Source organism: Fistularia commersonii, chromosome 12 (assembly GCF_037954325.1).
Source record: "Fistularia commersonii isolate RoL2024-O1a breed Wild chromosome 12, RoL_Fcom_v1.0, whole genome shotgun sequence".
Lineage (NCBI taxonomy): Eukaryota > Metazoa > Chordata > Actinopteri > Syngnathiformes > Fistulariidae > Fistularia > Fistularia commersonii.
The window spans coordinates 4,498,253-4,511,767 of record NC_141295.1 but is presented as its reverse complement, the minus strand read 5'-3'; the positions used below and the strand labels follow the sequence as shown (position 1 = coordinate 4,511,767).

Sequence of the window (13,515 nt, the reverse complement as noted above, 5' to 3'; positions counted from 1 at the left end):
GAGATTTGCAAAGAGTGGATTCTGTTTTTCCTGTCGGAGAGAAGATTCCCTGATCCCGTGTTGTAACTTAGTTTATTGACATTTCACAAAAATAAGGAAGTGGATCAAAATGTGGACCTCGCCGAGAGAAAAAGTTGTAATGATCTGCCTTCGGGGTTTGAAGCGAATGCAGACATTTGTTCGATTCATTTCTTCAAGTATTTGACATGAATATATTGGTTATGTTTGGAATGGCTGGAGAAAAGAGGAAGCCAGAAGGAAAGGACAGGCGTACGAGGGAGCGGTGAAACCAGGTTTGGAGACGGATGCATTTAGGAGAAGACAGGAAGCAGAGCTGGAGGTCGCAGAGATGAAGATGCTGAGGTTCTCTCAGGAAGTGACCAGGATGGATGGTGAATATATTAGTAGGATGCTGGAATTAGATCCAAGAGAAGATGTATGGATGTAGTGAGAGGAAATTAAGGTAGTTAATGTGAGAGGAGAGGATGCAGAGGATGCATTCTTCCCTCAGCTGCAGGGAATCTTCAAATCTTTGTAGTTAACAGTTAAGACAATTTATATTTCATTGTATTTCTTATTCTTCCTCCTTTCTACTATTATCTATTACTGTTATGTTTTTACTTGAAACTCTGGTACAACAATTTCCTTCAGGATAAATAGAGTTGTTCTCATCTCATCTCATCTCAGAGATAGGGTTAGATACAGGAGGGTTGCTTGGCTGTGGTTATCCTTAAAAGGGAAAAAAATATTGCCGATTTGACATTTTTAAGTGAGCCTTTTTAAATTCAACAAAGGAAAATAATCGCATCTATTTGCCACCCCCACATATAATAATCGATACAACAGATTGTATGATCTCCTAAGAGGGGACTGTTCTCAGTTCTACTACCTCAGTGGTGGAACAAACTTCCAGAAGCAACAAGACTAGCATCATCTATCTCAACCTTCAAGAAACAGGTAAAAACTTTTCTCTTTCAGGACTTTTTACTGCGCTGATGCCCCAGATCAGGTTAGGCAGCAAGTTAGGCTATGCAGTGTGTATGTGTGTGTACGTTTGTGTATGTCTTTGTCAAAAAAAAAAAACAACTCACTAACTCAAGCTTACTGTTATGTATATTTCCTGTGCTTCGTGTATTTGCAAGCGTATTTACAGTTCCAATGTCCTCTATTGTAAGTCGCTTTGGATAAAAGCGTCTGCATAATGTAATGTAATGTAATGTAATGGGTGCGCCGTTTTCCCCATGTGTGTTTTGTCCACTAGGGGGCGCTAGAGTGCATGGTCACGTGACACATGGAGAAAGGCTAGAACCGCCCCTGTCTTCTATAACGTCCGCAGACTGCATATATAGTAAGGTGTTTGGCCGGCGGGGCGCTATTCGTGGTTTGTCTGATAAACAGCGAAGATGAGCGGCAGAGGAAAGGGAGGCAAAGGACTCGGCAAAGGAGGCGCCAAGCGGCACCGCAAAGTCCTCCGCGACAACATCCAGGGCATCACCAAGCCCGCCATCCGCCGCCTGGCCCGCCGCGGCGGCGTCAAGCGCATCTCCGGTCTGATCTACGAGGAGACCCGCGGCGTGCTTAAGGTGTTCCTGGAGAACGTCATCCGCGACGCCGTCACCTACACCGAGCACGCCAAGAGGAAGACGGTCACCGCCATGGATGTGGTGTACGCGCTCAAGAGGCAGGGCCGCACCCTGTACGGCTTCGGAGGTTAAACACACGCAACGACAACAACACAAAGGCTCTTTTAAGAGCCGCCCACTAAAACCTAATGCACATTATCCTCCACTTCATTATTTACTCAGATAATGTAAATTACGTTCTAATACGTCACAACGGTCCGGAACACTTGGCAGGTGTCAATCGAAGGCCATGTTCGATTACTTTTGACTGCCGAACAATCGAATCCATCAATATTCCTTATTAATTAGATATTACAAATAACTAAAAGAAGAATATCCACGATAATCTAAACTGTATATCCAAACGCTATCAATAGGTGTTTGTTGTATAGTACTTTTTTTGTCTTTCCTTATAGTTTCTATGTGCTCCCACATTGTCAATATATTGACTATGTGCTTCCATCTGGTCCTGTAGGTACCCCTGTGTTTTCCTATAGTATGCACTATATACTAGAAACGTGGCGATACGTATAGTATGTGCTATAGGAATACATTACATTAGTAGAGACACGACACTATATACTTTACCTAACAATATACGTGACAACGTATCGAGATATCGTAACGATGTATATGTACACAGCTTATGCACTAATTGTTCTATAGCTCTATATATATATTACTCCAATATATATAGGCTGTGTGCACTTTACTAAAAAAATGTGAGCAATTCCCAGTGAGCCTTATCATAGTGTAACTCCTGGGTTCCTACATGCAGTTGTAATATTTACATGACGCATTAATCATAAGTGGGATCTGCTCTTTGTGTGAAGCTTGGGTGGCTCTTAAAAGAGCCTTTGTTTGGAGTTGAAGCATTTACTTCTTCTTGGCTGCGGTCTTCTTGGCTTTGGGCTTGGCCACCTTCTTAGCGGGAGCCTTCTTGGCCGCGGGAGCCTTCTTGGCCGCCGCCTTCTTCGGGCTCTTGGTGGCCACCTTCTTCGCCGCGGGCTTCTTGGCGGCCTTAGCGGTCTTCTTGGCGGCGGGCTTGGCCGCCCTCTTCACCTTCTTCGGGGACTTCTTGGCGGCCGCCGCCTTCTTGGCCGTCGCCGCCGCCTTGGGCTTCTTCACCGGGCTCTTCTTGGCGACGGGCTTCTTCACCTTCACGGCTTTCTTGACGGCGGGTTTCTTCACCTCGGTCTTCTTGTTCACCTTGAAGGACCCGGAGGCGCCGGTGCCCTTGGTCTGCACCAGGGTGCCCTTCTCCACCAGCCGCTTGATGGTGGTCTTGACGCGGGAGCGGTTCTTCTCCACATCGTAGCCCCCGGTAACGAGCACCTTCTTCAGGGCGGCCAGAGACAGACCGTTGCGCTCCTTGGACGCTCCCACGGCTTTGACGATCTGGTCGCCCAGGCTGGGTCCGGTCCTCTTGGGTCTGGGGGCCTTCTTCTTGGTGGCCTTGGCCGGGGCGGCGGCCGGGGCTGGGGCTTCTTCTGCCATGGTTCCTACTAGACGCTGGATCTGCTGGAAGTGTCAGCTGAGAGTCCGCTCGGGATGTGACTCTGCCCGGAGCGAGAGGCGGGACTTAAACACATCATGAGAACCGTGGAGAGTCAACCCGGCGGCGGGCCGCTCGGCGGGGACCAAAAGCCGGGACGCTTGTGTTTTCTCCCCGGTTTAAAACCCGCGAATAATCCACGCGGGTCACGCGTGGCGCGTCCACTCTAGTCGAGTTGATAGCTGACACGCTTCTCTTCCCGTCCGGGTGCAGCGGAGCTCCGGGTGTGTCCGCGTTTCCTCCGTGGAGCCTCGAAATGACGCCCGTCCCCCTCCCGCAGCTGCACAGCTCGCCTGCTTTCTCCGCTCTTTTCTCTCACAAAACCCTTTAAAACGCATCTCCTTCCCGCACGACGCGTTTCCCCCGCAAAAACACACTTTGGTTTTTACAATGAGCGTCCAAACGCGGGTGCAGAGGCCGTCGTTTTCCCACCAGAGCCGGATGTTGAGCCGGCAGCAAACACACTGATGCCGGCTGAGGCTGGTGACGCGCCGGTGGTCGGAGCTGCTTCCAGACACTGTCCTCATCTGCTCCCCCGCTGCACGGAAGGGTTTTTAAGAGGAAAATTACTAAATTCTACCCTTACTAAGAAAAATCGAATTCAAAAATATACACTTATAGGGTTGTTTCGATGATCCAGGGCTTTCTGAAAAGCGCCATGACAGCAGGAGGACAGGAACTCCACACACCTGTCACACCTCACCACATTTAAAAAGCAGCTAGTAATAGATTAAATAAAAATGAACAATTACCTTTTTTTTAACCTTTTTAAATTGATAACTTATTAAAATATTGTGTGAAAAAACATGGATCAAAACTGAAAGCTTAGATTATCCTGAGTCAGAGGTCAAAGGAGACTCCTAGCATTCACAAATGTTTTTATCCTCCTCCAAATTCTATATTGAGCATTTTTTTAAATCTAAATATACGATTAAAAGAAAACATCTCACACACACTGCGCATAATGTCTGACAGACTTGTTTTTCTGCAAAATAACACTTATGTCAGCAAATAATTGAAACTTTTTGACATATTGACACCCGTACAACAAAAAAATGCCCCTCGCAGTTGTTTTCGAGTTGAAGCATGTTTCAATGAAAAATTGAGAATTAAAAAAGGTGAATAAAGGAAATACTAGCGTACAAAATCTGACAGCAGCTGTGTGACCATTTGAGAGGATCTTGGTGAACAGCAGCGAATAAAATCTGCACTCAGGTAAAAGTATATATACTGTAACCTGTAATTCAAGCCATTTTAGAGTCTGAGACTTTTTTTATTATTATTTTTTATTTCACCTTTACTTAACCAAGAAGACCCATTGAGATTAAAAACCTCTTTTACAAGGGGGTCCTGGCCAAGAGGCAGCGAGTTAGACAGAACAATATTACAAACAGATAAGGGAAGCAATTGCATGTCAACTGTTATTTATATGTAGAATTTGTAAACAAGGTTCCCACAAGCAAGGCATTGTATTTAGGAGATTTAGGAGACTGGCCTCTTTAGACATGTTTGGTCTTTTCTGTGTTTATTGAGCACTGTAAGTCTTTACAAGAGGTCAAACAGATGATTTCCTGATCAAATGCTGATATGGCATTACTAATCAATTCAAGTGAATTCTCTGCATTCTATCACACACAGCGATAACTCCGGATAAAGAGAAGTCTTTATCCGGATTGAGGCTAGCTCTGTGAAATCTGTCAGTTTGATGCTTATTTCGATCGCGGATATGAACAATAGATTATGGTGGGCGGCTCTTAAAAGAGCCTTTTTTGTTGGGTTTTGCTGTGTGTTTAACCTCCGAAGCCGTACAGGGTGCGGCCCTGCCTCTTGAGCGCGTACACCACATCCATGGCGGTGACCGTCTTCCTCTTGGCGTGCTCGGTGTAGGTGACGGCGTCGCGGATGACGTTCTCCAGGAACACCTTGAGCACGCCGCGGGTCTCCTCGTAGATCAGACCGGAGATGCGCTTGACGCCGCCGCGGCGGGCCAGGCGGCGGATGGCGGGCTTGGTGATGCCCTGGATGTTGTCGCGGAGGACTTTGCGGTGCCGCTTGGCGCCTCCTTTGCCGAGTCCTTTGCCTCCTTTTCCTCTTCCGCTCATCTTCGCTGCTGCTCCCGAACAATGTGGCTCCTCATTTGTCGGTACGAGGTTATAAAGACCGGTACGGGGAATCTCATTGGTTCAGAAAAAGACCGCGCGCGGAAACCGGAGAAACTTTGATGCTGATCATCTGATTGGCCATTGATAACCATGTGATCTCAAACCGTCACGTTGATTGGACTGAAATGGCAACTAAATGTCAAACTGTCGCTACTGTTGTCGTCTTACAGGACTGTCTCCGAAAATTAGAATATTGTGATAAGTTCTTTATCATCTATAATGCAATTGAAAAAAAAAAACTTTTTTGTGATATTCTAATATTTTGAGATAAGATTTTTGAGTTTTCTCAAGATGTAAGCCATAATCAGCAATGTCAGCAATATATATCTTTTTACCGTTTATACAATTTTGTACCATTATTTAATATTATGTTTTCTTGTAACTGGCACAACAATTTCCTTCGGGATAGATAAAGTCCTTCTTATTCTTATCTTATTCTTATCAAAATAATAAAAGGCTTGTAATATTTTAGTCGATTTGTAATGAATCCAGAATGTATGACATTTTTGTTTTTGTAATTGCATTACAGAAGATAAAGAACTTTATCACAATATTCTAACTTTCTGAGACAGTCCTGCATATGTTCTGTTATTCATGTGAGCGTTTATACGATTGAGTAGTAACTTTTTGCTCCATTGAACTGAAGCAAGGGGTATCACCAGAATGGATTTTAATACTGTTCCGTGAAACATTATGAACTTTTCTACTAATTGTCTTATACATGATTGATCCTTTTCTGTATAGACATTGAGTTGGTCAGTTCTACATTCCTGAATGTCGCAAGGAATTAGTTTGTTGTTGCCACTTTATGCTTTCATAAATGCACATCAAATCAAATGCACATGTTTCTCATCAACAAGCTAGTTGGTTGCATTGCAGGATAGTTGAACTAATAAAACAACCCATTTCAGTTGGCTGTGGTTGTAGAGGTTGATGCATATTTTATTGAATAACAAATTGCAGACAAAATGTACTCAGAAGGGACTGGCTTTCAACCTCCTCCACACCAGCTTCTCTGAAGCTTAGTTGCATGTAAAATTAAATCTGTAATAATAAATCGTGGAACTAGTGGAAAGAGGGGGGAACGCAGTAGAAATAATCTCAATTTTTGTTTTCGAAAACAGAAATGAACAGAAGATACTGAGGAAGCAGCTTGAAAAAGGGAGTCTCAGACAGGAATTTTAAGTATACCCAGAAAACTGAATGACTAGTTTTCTATAGGCTATATGGCCTATAAAAGCTGTTGAGCAAAGAAAGCAACAAAGTACAAACAGTAAGAGAAGGAGACAGCTCTTAGTTAAACCATTAGGTGGCCCTTAAAAGGACCTTTGGAGTTGCAGGAAGCTGCAGGAGGGTTTACTTGGAGCTGGTGTACTTGGTGACGGCCTTGGTGCCCTCGGACACGGCGTGCTTGGCCAGCTCTCCGGGCAGCAGGAGACGCACGGCGGTCTGGATCTCCCTGGAGGTGATGGTGGAGCGCTTGTTGTAGTGCGCCAGGCGGGACGCCTCGGAGGCGATGCGCTCGAAGATGTCGTTGACGAACGAGTTCATGATGCTCATGGCCTTGGATGAGATACCGGTGTCGGGGTGCACCTGCTTTAGCACCTTGTACACGTAAATGGCATAGCTCTCCTTCCTGGGTCTCTTCCTCTTCTTGCTGTTCTTGCCGGCGGTTTTAGTCACGGCTTTCTTAGAGCCCTTCTTGGGCGCTGGCTTCGCTGGCTCTGGCATTGTGATCTCTTTGAGTACGGGGCTTGTGCCTGAACAGACAAATTATACACCCTTTATGCAAATAAGCTGTGCAGACGCGTCTCTCTGATTGGTGGATTCAACAACGGGCTTCCCGGAAGTGTTTGTGTTAGCTGTTGATAAGGACAGTGTTGTCAACGGCCAAACAGCTCAAAAAAAGGTCTGAAAGTGCGGTCTTGTTGAAACCCGGGATATTTTAGTAGACTTATCCTTTGCCTCCCGTCCCTCTGCCGCTCATCCTCATTGCTCGTTATGTGAAGGAACAATTTCGAGGAAAGATTTTGCGGACCTAGTAGAAAACAGGTGGTACAGCGTGGGTTCTACGGTTTACAAAGCAGCTCGTCAACGGCGTAATACAGCGACATCTACTGGTGACAGCTGGAACTGCAGCCAGACTGGCAGTTTGCTGTGGTTTTGAAGTCAAGGTGAACCATCATATTAGTACATTTTTACACAAGTGCATTTAACTACTACCACGAATTCCATTCATATTATATAATCCAGCGGGCAGTTAATTATCAAATAGCAGTATTGATACTACTACCACACGGAGTTTTGAACAGTCAGTGGATCAAGTGGAAGGATTCACTATAACACTTCCTTATTGATCTTGAAAGGCGCAGTTTCCTGCTGACTGCGGTTGAACGATTGGATTAAGTTAGTTTATACTAGGTTTATCCCCAGTTTGCACTTTGGATGGATTGAAATGCTTTTAGAGAAAGAGTGGTGGCTCTTAAAAGAGCCGTTGTGTGGAGAAGCAGGCAGGAGGTCTAAGCTCTCTCCCCGCGGATCCTGCGTGCCAGCTGGATGTCTTTGGGCATGATGGTCACCCTCTTGGCGTGGATGGCGCACAGGTTGGTGTCCTCGAACAGGCCCACCAAGTAAGCCTCGCTGGCCTCCTGCAGAGCCATGACGGCGGAGCTCTGGAAGCGCAGGTCGGTCTTGAAGTCCTGGGCGATCTCCCTCACCAGGCGCTGGAAGGGCAGCTTGCGGATCAGCAGCTCCGTGGATTTCTGATAGCGGCGGATCTCTCTCAGGGCCACGGTACCGGGCCTGTAACGGTGAGGCTTCTTCACGCCGCCGGTGGCCGGAGCGCTCTTGCGGGCGGCTTTGGTCGCCAGCTGCTTCCTGGGGGCTTTGCCTCCGGTGGATTTGCGGGCGGTTTGCTTGGTTCTTGCCATGACAGGAGGTTTTCAGATTCGAGTGCGTCAAACAGAAGCGATGAGTATTTCTGCGGGGATGCGCTGGTCTTATAGCCGAGTTGCAGCGGCGTCAAGCGGAGGCTGGTCCCCGCCTCCAGGCTCTCATTGGCCGCCGTCTGGGAGAGCGACTCCCCGCCGGAAGCGCCGCTGCTCATTGGAGGAGAGACGTTTGAAATCGGCCGCCAAAACCCGGCGCGCTTTTACAGGAACCTCCCCGCTCCGCGGATATATAAGTGAGGGTCTGTCCTCGGAACTTCACATTTTGTATCAATTCAAGAAATAGTAATAATGAGTGGAAGAGGCAAAACCGGAGGCAAAGCCCGCGCCAAGGCCAAGACCCGCTCGTCCCGCGCCGGGCTCCAGTTCCCCGTGGGCCGCGTCCACAGGCTGCTGAGGAAGGGCAACTACGCCGAGCGAGTGGGAGCCGGCGCCCCCGTGTACCTGGCGGCCGTGCTGGAGTACCTGACCGCCGAGATCCTGGAGCTGGCCGGAAACGCCGCCCGCGACAACAAGAAGACCCGTATCATCCCGCGTCACCTGCAGCTGGCCGTCCGCAACGACGAGGAGCTCAACAAGCTGCTGGGAGGAGTCACCATCGCCCAGGGCGGCGTGCTGCCCAACATCCAGGCGGTGCTGCTGCCCAAGAAGACCGAGAAGCCCGCCAAGAAGTAGACGGAGCCCCATAACAACCAACAACACAACGGCTCTTTTAAGAGCCATCCATCTCCATCTCTGAGCACATCCTAATTATCCAAATAACCATATTATAGCCCTTCTAAAAGCCATGCACATACATCTATGAAAACTACTGCAGTTAATCCAATTAAACATGCATTCCTCCCATGAAATATGTTGATCACTGATACATATTTAATTATTGCATGCCTGATTTGAAGCCTAGTTTTGCTGACCTGTGCCAATGAGCATCTGACAGTCAAATGCATTAACAGTGAACATCCATAGAGGTTGGCAAGTATATTCAGAGAAAATGGTTAGCGAAGAAGTGGGATGCTGAGAGGACTGAAGAGAACAGAAAGGTGTACAGGGGGATACAATGTAAGGTAAAGACAGAGGTAGCAAAGGCTCAGTTGGACAGTAGGGAGGGAGAGAATCATCTATACAGGTTGGCAAAACACAGAGATAAAGATGGAAAGAATGTACAACAGGTCCGAGTGATTAAGGATAGAGAGGTAAGTGTATTGACAGATGCTAGAAGAGTGATGGGAAGATGGAAAGAGTATTTTGAAGAGCTGATGAATGTGAGAAAGGAATGAGAGGCAAGGGTAGAGTTGTCTACTATTGTAGACAACAAAGTAGCAGAGATTGGTAAAAATGAAGTGAGGAAGGCATTAAAGAGGATGTGGAGTGGAGAGGATGTGGGTCCTGATGATAATCCTGTTGAGGTGGAGGTGTCTAGGAGAGGTAGCGGTAGAGTGTCTGACTAGATTATTCAACTAAATGTTAGAGTGAGAAGAATGGAGACGAAGTGTGATGGTGACCATTGTTAAGAATAAGGAGGATATGCAGAATCGCAGCAACTATAGAGGGATAAAGTTGTTGACAAAGTAGAGGAAACTAGACTGAGAGCAGAAGTCAGCAGTTGTGGACAGCAGTATGGCTTCATACTACAGATGCAGTATTTGCTTTGAGAATGTTAATACCGAGGTACAAAGAAGGCAGGATAGAGCTGCACTAAAGACGGTAGCAAAGGCTCAGCTGCTTATTTGACGGGAAGAAAACCCAATTGTTGCAAAACTTCAGGGGAAGCTGGGTAGTTGCTCTAAATCTGCTTTATTACGTGACTCTCGTCTCTCATCACTTCCAGGCAACAACATGTCAGCAAGCAGACGCTAGCTGCTGACTTTTAGTTGACGCTAGCTAAGCTTAGCTAGAGGAGCTCTTTTCGAGAAGAGTGACAGAAAAACGAAACCGAGGGAATGCTGGGATTTTGGCAGGCCCCCGCACACGGTCAGATGTCGTGCCGAAACCCGGGATCGAACCAGGGACCTTTAGATCTTCAGTCTAACGCTCTCCCAACTGAGCTATTTCGGCGACGGAACCGGCACGGATGTGACGTCACGAGGAGCGGCGACAACATCCGGCTACTGAGGTCAAGGTGAGGCAAGCCGCTAGCTGAGCGAAGCTTAGCGGAGCAACAGCAAGCTAATGGCCACGAGCCGGCGTGCAGCGCGAACCCGAGGCTCATAACCAGGACTGCCGCCGGGATTGGCTGCTCGGAGCTCTGTGACGTGAGGTGGGCTTCCTTCTGGGGACTTCAGGCTGTTTCATCTTGAATGTCAATCGCCGCTGTGTCCAGTTGAGTGTCACTATGTATCGTACTGCGACATGTGAGTGAAAGCATGCTGAGAAAAGAGACCAGAAAAGCTCCACTTGACATCGGGGAGGGAAGGGGGAATATTCAGAATAGTGTCAGCAAAAACGATCGTTGTTTTTTTTCCGCCCGGTTTCGAACCGGCGACATGCCGACACACGGTTGTTTGCCGTCTCTGCTACCGGTGAGAGTGTTTCCCCACTAGATGGCGGTGGTGCCCTGTTTGGATCACAACTTGGTTCACCGTTGTCTCCATTCCTTTCCTGGATGTGTCCATGTATTTCACTGTGCTATGGGAATGAATCGATCGATGACAAGTCCTCAGGTGAGTCCACGGTTGCCTTTTCGAAATCACAATATGCTGCCGCTGCTTTGTGTCATACAGGCAACATGCTTGCACCTGAGTCCACTGTCACTCGAATATTTACGCACACATGGACTGCGTTTCATTTTTCCGGCTTATGATCCTTCTTGTGTTTGCCCATGTACATACGTAATTGTGCACTCTTTTCTAAGTGTATATCGCGTGTGTCTATGGAAAGTGTGTTGCGAAAGTTAGTGTCTGTTAAGTTTGGGGAGCGCGCAACATGAAAACAGTCGGTGGCATCCTGAAAGGCTGTTGAATCTAATGCTGTGTACATGGCAATAAACATTTTCAATCTCGATCGATCATCACTGCTGTCTCCAATCTTGGATTTGACTTTGAATGTCATGGTTGCATGTAAAACTGAATGTGTAAGAAAAACTCTCTTTCAAATAGAGGAAAGCGGGGGGACCAACACTCAGCAGAAGTGATAATGGCGCACTTTATTTCCATTTTTTGTTTTCTGGGACAGAAATGAATGCAGTATGTCGAGGAAGCAGTGGGAACAACAGTCAAACAGAAGGTTGGGGTGGGGTGTGGAGGGGGACTGCGACTTCTGTTTTTCAAACAGAAAATAAGCTCATGTAGTTGCTAGCAAGGAGCTGTTTCCGCCCGGTTTCGAACCGGGGACCTTTCGCGTGTTAGGCGAACGTGATGACCACTACACTACGGAAACCTGACGGAGAGGCGGAGGCCGCCTAAATTTTCGGCGGGGACGGGTGATTTGCACCGCACTTCTCTTCTCTCTCATGCAACTCCATGACGGGGCCAGCATCTTTGTGAGTAGACGCGACCGAGAGCGCAACAAGGGTACACACGTTGGCCTTCACGTGTAGGTCGTCGCGGACAAACATCCGGCGAAGGAGACACAAAGCGAATGGTCATAACGACAGTCCGTTCCTATGGAACCTCGTTTGAACAACAGCGTGTCATTGTTATGAAAATGCTGTCAGCGTATCCAGGATTCAATTCTCCTCCTATGTGGGCTCCTTCTTGGACTTTGGGCTGTTTCATCTCGATCGCTGATCACTGTTGTCTCCGCTCCAGGATGTGACTTTGTATTCCACTGGGAATTTTGAAGGAACACATGGATGCAAGGTTGCACGTAAAGCTAAATGTGGAAGAAAAACTCCTCTCAGATAGTTGACAGAGGGGGGACCAAGACTCAGCAGAAATAATAACGGCACATGTTGAGCTCCATTTTTGTTCTCTAGCACAGAGACGACCGTAGGATTCTGAGGAAGGAGCACGGAAAAGGCAATCTCAACTTGTGAACACGAAGACGGTGATCGAGGTTCCGTGTTATTTCCAACGGCCAAGCCGAAGCACTAGTTGTTTCCGCCCGGTTTCGAACCGGGGACCTTTCGCGTGTGAGGCGAACGTGATAACCACTACACTACGGAAACTTGAAAAGGGGACATTTTGGTGTTTAATCAGAACGATCCTAAGGGGGGAAGGAGTGATTTGCAGTCGTTCACGAGGAAGAGTGTCTGTGCTGGCAGGGGAAGCCAGACGATCGTGGTCAGCCGACCTGGACACAACACGCCATCTCCTCGTTAGTATAGTGGACAGTATCTCCGCCTGTCACGCGGAAGACCGGGGTTCGATTCCCCGACGGGGAGAAAAATTGCACTTCTTGCAAAACTTGAGGGGAAGCAAGTGTATCACTGCGTGACTCTCGGCTCTCATCACTTCCGGCAACAACATCTCAGCGAGCAGACGCTAGCTGTTTGCTTTTGGCTAAGCTAAGCCAGGCCAGAGGAGCTCTCCTCGAGAAGAGAGACGGAAAAACGAAAACGAGTGTAGTGGACAGTATCTCCGCCCGTCACGTGGAAGACCGGGGTTGCAATTATGCAATTTTTGCAGGGGTAGTTGCTCTGCTTCACTACGTGACTCTCGTCTCTCCTCACTTCCGGCAACAACACCTCAGCGAGCAGACGCGAGCTAAGCTAAGCTTAGCTAAGCTAGATGAGCTCTTTTCGAGAAGAGTGACAGAAAAACGAAACCGAGGGAATGCTGGGATTTTGGCAGGCCCCCGCACACGGTCAGATGTCGTGCCGAAACCCGGGATCGAACCAGGGACCTTTAGATCTTCAGTCTAACGCTCTCCCAACTGAGCTATTTCGGCGACGGAACCGGCACGGATGTGACGTCACGAGGAGCGGCGACAACATCCGGCTACTGAGGTCAAGGTGAGGCAAGCCGCTAGCTGAGCGAAGCTTAGCGGAGCAACAGCAAGCTAATGGCCACGAGCCGGCGTGCAGCGCGAACCCGAGGCTCATAACCAGGACTGCCGCCGGGATTGGCTGCTCGGAGCTCTGTGACGTGAGGTGGGCTTCCTTCTGGGGACTTCAGGCTGTTTCATCTTGAATGTCAATCGCCGCTGTGTCCAGTTGAGTGTCACGATGTATCGTACTGCGACATGTGAGTGAAAGCATGCTGAGAAAAGAGACCAGAAAAGCTCCACTTGACATCGGGGAGGGAAGGGGGAATATTCAGAATAGTGTCAGCAAAAACGATCGTTGTTTT

At 47.9% G+C, this 13,515-nt stretch overlaps 6 protein-coding genes and 5 non-coding genes across 12 annotated transcripts; 3 read left to right on the top strand and 8 right to left on the bottom strand.

The window, feature by feature from the left end:
• Positions 1-7: 7 nt before the first annotated feature.
• LOC147228390 (histone H1-like) lies at positions 8-3,286 on the bottom strand. Of its 2 annotated transcripts, XM_086156480.1 has the most exons (2): positions 2,503-3,286; positions 8-412 (listed from the first exon to the last, which is right to left on the bottom strand). In XM_086156480.1, exons 1-2 carry the CDS (start codon positions 3,117-3,119, stop codon positions 370-372), a joined length of 660 nt encoding a protein of 219 aa, XP_086012606.1. In that variant the 5' UTR covers positions 3,120-3,286; the 3' UTR covers positions 8-369. The 2 variants fall into 2 exon arrangements, with proteins under 2 accessions (XP_086012606.1, XP_086012607.1); XM_086156481.1 differs by lacking the exon at positions 8-412 and having other exon boundaries at positions 2,263-3,286.
• LOC147228391 (histone H4) lies at positions 1,398-2,139 on the top strand. Its single transcript, XM_086156265.1, has one exon. It carries the CDS (start codon positions 1,404-1,406, stop codon positions 1,713-1,715), a length of 312 nt encoding a protein of 103 aa, XP_086012391.1. The 5' UTR covers positions 1,398-1,403; the 3' UTR covers positions 1,716-2,139.
• Positions 3,287-4,028: 742 nt separating the features above from the next.
• Positions 4,029-5,427, bottom strand: LOC147228389 (histone H4). Its single transcript, XM_086156483.1, has one exon. The coding sequence runs from the start codon at positions 5,277-5,279 to the stop codon at positions 4,968-4,970; it is 312 nt and encodes a 103-aa protein (XP_086012609.1). The 5' UTR covers positions 5,280-5,427; the 3' UTR covers positions 4,029-4,967.
• A 1,163-nt stretch (positions 5,428-6,590) lies between these two features.
• LOC147228388 (histone H2B 1/2-like) lies at positions 6,591-7,070 on the bottom strand. The gene has a single exon (XM_086156478.1). It carries the CDS (start codon positions 7,068-7,070, stop codon positions 6,696-6,698), a length of 375 nt encoding a protein of 124 aa, XP_086012604.1. The 3' UTR covers positions 6,591-6,695.
• A 775-nt stretch (positions 7,071-7,845) lies between these two features.
• On the bottom strand, positions 7,846-8,398 carry LOC147228387 (histone H3). The gene has a single exon (XM_086156472.1). It carries the CDS (start codon positions 8,267-8,269, stop codon positions 7,859-7,861), a length of 411 nt encoding a protein of 136 aa, XP_086012598.1. The 5' UTR covers positions 8,270-8,398; the 3' UTR covers positions 7,846-7,858.
• Positions 8,313-8,988, top strand: LOC147228386 (histone H2A-like). The gene has a single exon (XM_086156473.1). It carries the CDS (start codon positions 8,579-8,581, stop codon positions 8,960-8,962), a length of 384 nt encoding a protein of 127 aa, XP_086012599.1. The 5' UTR covers positions 8,313-8,578; the 3' UTR covers positions 8,963-8,988.
• Positions 8,989-10,269: 1,281 nt separating this feature from the next.
• On the bottom strand, positions 10,270-10,342 carry trnaf-gaa (transfer RNA phenylalanine (anticodon GAA)). The gene has a single exon. It is a non-coding gene; the product is annotated as a tRNA-Phe (tRNA).
• Positions 10,343-11,589: 1,247 nt separating this feature from the next.
• On the bottom strand, positions 11,590-11,662 carry trnav-aac (transfer RNA valine (anticodon AAC)). Its single transcript has one exon. It is a non-coding gene; the product is annotated as a tRNA-Val (tRNA).
• Positions 11,663-12,319: 657 nt separating this feature from the next.
• Positions 12,320-12,392, bottom strand: trnav-cac (transfer RNA valine (anticodon CAC)). The gene has a single exon. It is a non-coding gene; the product is annotated as a tRNA-Val (tRNA).
• A 144-nt stretch (positions 12,393-12,536) lies between these two features.
• Positions 12,537-12,608, top strand: trnad-guc (transfer RNA aspartic acid (anticodon GUC)). Its single transcript has one exon. It is a non-coding gene; the product is annotated as a tRNA-Asp (tRNA).
• A 433-nt stretch (positions 12,609-13,041) lies between these two features.
• On the bottom strand, positions 13,042-13,114 carry trnaf-gaa (transfer RNA phenylalanine (anticodon GAA)). Its single transcript has one exon. It is a non-coding gene; the product is annotated as a tRNA-Phe (tRNA).
• Between the last annotated feature and the right edge of the window lie 401 nt (positions 13,115-13,515).